The sequence below is a fragment of the Glycine soja genome, chromosome 9 (genome assembly GCF_004193775.1).
Source record: "Glycine soja cultivar W05 chromosome 9, ASM419377v2, whole genome shotgun sequence".
In the NCBI taxonomy this organism is placed as follows: domain Eukaryota; kingdom Viridiplantae; phylum Streptophyta; class Magnoliopsida; order Fabales; family Fabaceae; genus Glycine; species Glycine soja.
The window spans coordinates 44,656,121-44,660,264 of record NC_041010.1 but is presented as its reverse complement, the minus strand read 5'-3'; the positions used below and the strand labels follow the sequence as shown (position 1 = coordinate 44,660,264).

The 4,144-nt window shown below is 33.2% G+C and overlaps 1 protein-coding gene across 1 annotated transcript; it reads right to left on the bottom strand.

Moving 5' to 3' along the window:
* Positions 1 to 288: 288 nt before the first annotated feature.
* LOC114367245 (UDP-glycosyltransferase 74G1-like) lies at positions 289 to 2,110 on the bottom strand. Its single transcript, XM_028324389.1, has 2 exons — positions 1,469 to 2,110; positions 289 to 1,171 (listed from the first exon to the last, which is right to left on the bottom strand). Exons 1-2 carry the CDS (start codon positions 2,093 to 2,095, stop codon positions 437 to 439), a joined length of 1,362 nt encoding a protein of 453 aa, XP_028180190.1. The 5' UTR covers positions 2,096 to 2,110; the 3' UTR covers positions 289 to 436.
* Between the last annotated feature and the right edge of the window lie 2,034 nt (positions 2,111 to 4,144).

The following is a 4,144-nucleotide window of genomic DNA, read 5'->3' as shown; positions in this document are numbered from 1 at the left end:
TAAGTTAAACTCCCTTAATTATCATATACAATCTACACCGGTATGTCAAAGGCTTCCATAAGAATAAAGCATGAATAGCGACATGCTATACAACTTATCAAGAATGGGTGTCAATGTGCCATGCCACCTGTTCATTGTGCCCTTCAAGACCTTAGGAGTTAATTAAAAAATGGTTGATGAACACCTTTTAAGCTATTGAACACTTAAAAAAAGAAAGATAAAAATAAGAAAAAAATGTTGATATAAATTTTTTTGTGATGTGACAAGAAAGAAAAAAAAAGATATTGATAAAATATTTAAAATTAAAGGATACTTATATATTATTACTTGAATTAATTAGGACTCGATCATTCCATATCAGTCCAGTAAGTCTTCAGAGAAAATAATGATGCAGCATAGTATACAAACAAACAATAACTATTTGGTTTAACAAGGATTAATTTGCAATTCCCTGTTGTAAATTGAACAAGCTATTGACAAATTCTGCAATGTTTTTACGAGAACTTCCTTCCTCGCTAACAGCTCGTGCAGCCAAAGCCTTCCATCGCTCCATATTGCTTTTCACCTCTTTGCCTCTCTCACTCTTCATTATTTCCATTATGCAACACTTTAATACTTCTCCTCTCACAATCTTTTTCTCATCAACTGTGGTTCTGATTCCAATTTTCAAGACATCTACAATTTGCTTAGCATTTGTACTTTGGTCGGACCAATATGGCATTGCAACCATTGGAACTCCTAAACTCATGGCTTCCAATGTGGAGTTCCAACCACAATGCGTTACAAAACACCCTATAGCTTCATGAGCTAAAACTTTTAGTTGTGAGCACCACCCTACTACTAAACCCTTCTCTGACTTTTTTTCAAAATCTTTGGGAAGCTTAGTTTCTTCTGAGGCTCTGAGCACCCACAAAAAGTAAATTTCGCTGTCACTCAAACCATAAGCTAATTCCTTTATTTGCTCTTCGTTGAGTATTGCCATAGACCCAAAAGAAACATAAACAACAGACTGTTTTGGTTTATCATCTAACCATTTCATGCATTCTTCACTCTTAAATTGTGTAACGCCATCATCTTCATCATCTGTAAGTCCCTTGTTTAAAATCATAGAGGTTATGCATGGTCCTATGGCCCTAAATTTGGGCCAAATCATCTCCGTCCAATCAGTTACCTAAAAGCAATTTGTATAATTAATTACAAACTATTACGTTTCAAAAGAATATATATATATATATATATATATATATATATATATATATATATATATATATATATATATATATATATATATTTACATCAAATGAAGGAATTGTGTGTGCACATGCAGAAATTATTATGATACTGATTAATTTTCACGTGACACATAATTAAATTTTACTAATCATATATAATTATATAATGATCTTAAATTATATAATAATTTCTCATGTACACAGGCACAAGGTGTTACAAGACTTGAGTTGCTTACCTCTTTTTCCAACTCGTAGAATGAATTGCACATGATCCAATCAGCTTTGTCGATATTGGAGAACTGACCCACTACCAAATCAAGCAAAACTGAATTATCCACATCTGTGGGGAAGAAGAACGAGGGCATGTCCTTATGGTGAAGTTTGGGTAAGAAAGGAAGGGAAATCTCATTTTCTGTGAGGGGAACACGCAACTTCCCTTGCTGGACATGGTAGTATATACTATTAACGGACATATTTTGAGTGAGAAAAACAACTCCAACTATCCCAAAACCCTTTGCAACCTCAAGAACCCAAGGGAAGAATGAGTCATAAATAACACAATCAACAGGGTCACCTGATCTATCAAGTTTCTCAAGAAGCTCAGCAAGGGTCTTTGGCCCTACTTGCCAAAAACGTTCCATGTAGACCTTCCAGTTCCCTGCCTCAGCAACACCACCATTGTCAAAACCATCAGAAATGGTTTCAAGTGCAATAGAAGCAGGTGCATTCTGCAAGTTCTTGCAGTAGGAAAGGGTGGTGACAAGTGTTATTCTCACCCCTTCTCGTTGCAAGAGTTTGGAGAACTGATGAATGGGGTTAATGTGGCCTTGAGCTGGATATGGTAAGATCACACAGTGCACCATACTGACTATGCTTTTGTTCTTGTGTGAGGTGAAATGGATGAGAGAGGGTCTACTTATATATACACTTAAAGGAAGGATAATACTAGAGTTGAATGGTCATACTAGAATAATTTTATATTATTATTTAATTATAAATCATTATTGATAAATTTTTTTAAGTAACTATCTAAAAATTAAAAAATTTATCATAATAAATTGTAATTAAATAATAGTATAAAATATTTTAAATTGCATGTGCATTACCTATTTTCTCATACTATTACACAAGAGAATTATATATGTGATAACTTTTGAAAGTGGAAAACAAGTTAACAGACTATGATCATCATTATTTAAAAAAAGTTTGAATATTTATGTATCTTCTAAATTACGGACTTGTATTAATGTTTGATGTAACTTGTGAATAAGATATATAGACTAGATCGAGTGTTAACATTAATAAAAGAAAGATGGGTATATTAGCCAATTTTGTTAAAGGCACTGAGGTCAACTTAATTGTATTAACGTTTGTTGTAACTTGTTAATAAGATGCACTGAAAGGTTAAGTTGAGTATGTTAGTTCAGAAATGCTAGCTGAATCGTGCTAGACGAAATTACGCACGAACACACGTAGCTGATTTCTGTTTTATCTCATAATTATCATTTCTTCTTTCAGAAATGCTTAATCGTACAAAATATGAGACCAAATTACCAACGAACAGATGTGGCCGATTTCTGTTTATCCCATGATTTTTATTTTTTCTTTATTTTATTAAAAAAAACCAATCATAACATCAACCATATAGCATTGCCCTACAAGTCTAGATACATCAGCTAATTTTAATTTTTAATCTGAAAGCCTCGTGATCTTTATTATATACTCCAGCTATTAACTCAATATTCAGATTCTTTTTAATTTCAACACTGTCCTATATAGTAAAAAAAGCTGGTAGAGTAGATTAATTGTCAAATAAAAATGACAAATTCAGGAGAGTTGCCTTTAGTTAATACTAATATATTAATTTTAAGCTGCATGCACCTATATATAAGCTGCCGTATAGAAAACAAAAACTAATTTCTGATCCAGTTTCAACCCATCAAAACCCCTGAATTGCTCATCTTTTATAGATGTACCAACAGCATTGCATAAGTCTTTAATACAGAAGAAAATTCCCCAAATTAAGCTTAATTAGCCTCTAATGCAACTGGTAATGCAGGACTTTACTGCAACAATAATTAATTAAACTCACGATCGGCCAGCCATGTGTGCATGAAAAGCCTCTGACAAAACACCTTGTGATAGGTAGCCTTGCAATTTTTTAAAAATGGAAAATTTTCTATATCAATTTCAAAACACAACTTGAACCTAGCCGATATCAATTGTCAGACATTAACAGTTGTCTCTATTCCCTTAGGGACCTTAATTATGAGTTCATGTGAAGTTGACTTGCAAAATAATTTTTCAATGTTATACAGACTTTTATTTTTTTTTCAAACAAAAATAAAATTAATAAGTCCATATTCGTTTGGCTTGCCAATGTCTTTTTATTTTATTCGTCGGTCACGTTAAAAAACGTAAGTCGCGCGTCGCTAAACTTTGTTTTGCTTGCATTGAGCGCAATTAATTATTTTCATTTGCGCATCCCATGTGCGTTCTTGAACATAAAATATCTTTAACCATGTCCTATGTTTGTCATATTCTATTACTGCAAAAATGTAAAGGACGCATTTCACCTTCTCTCTCTGTTAGACAAAGGGAAGTCTAAAAAACACAGAAATTAAAACAAGCTACATCAAAGAAAAGTAATAGGGTATGACCCCTACAACCATACCAGAAAGCGAGAGCTATCTCTATAGGAGAAGCCAGAAGAAGATGCATACTCAGCTCTTGATTTAAACTCTATATTGGACTATAGGCCCGTCTCATCTCACATAAGCAGCCCAAATTCAACAAAGCTAACATACTAGCTAGGCTAAATGTGAAGCAATGAAACAACCCAATACATGCATGGCCTAGTTGAGAGTATTCCTTATATAATGTATAAGAACTAATCTCTCCACTGATCAGAA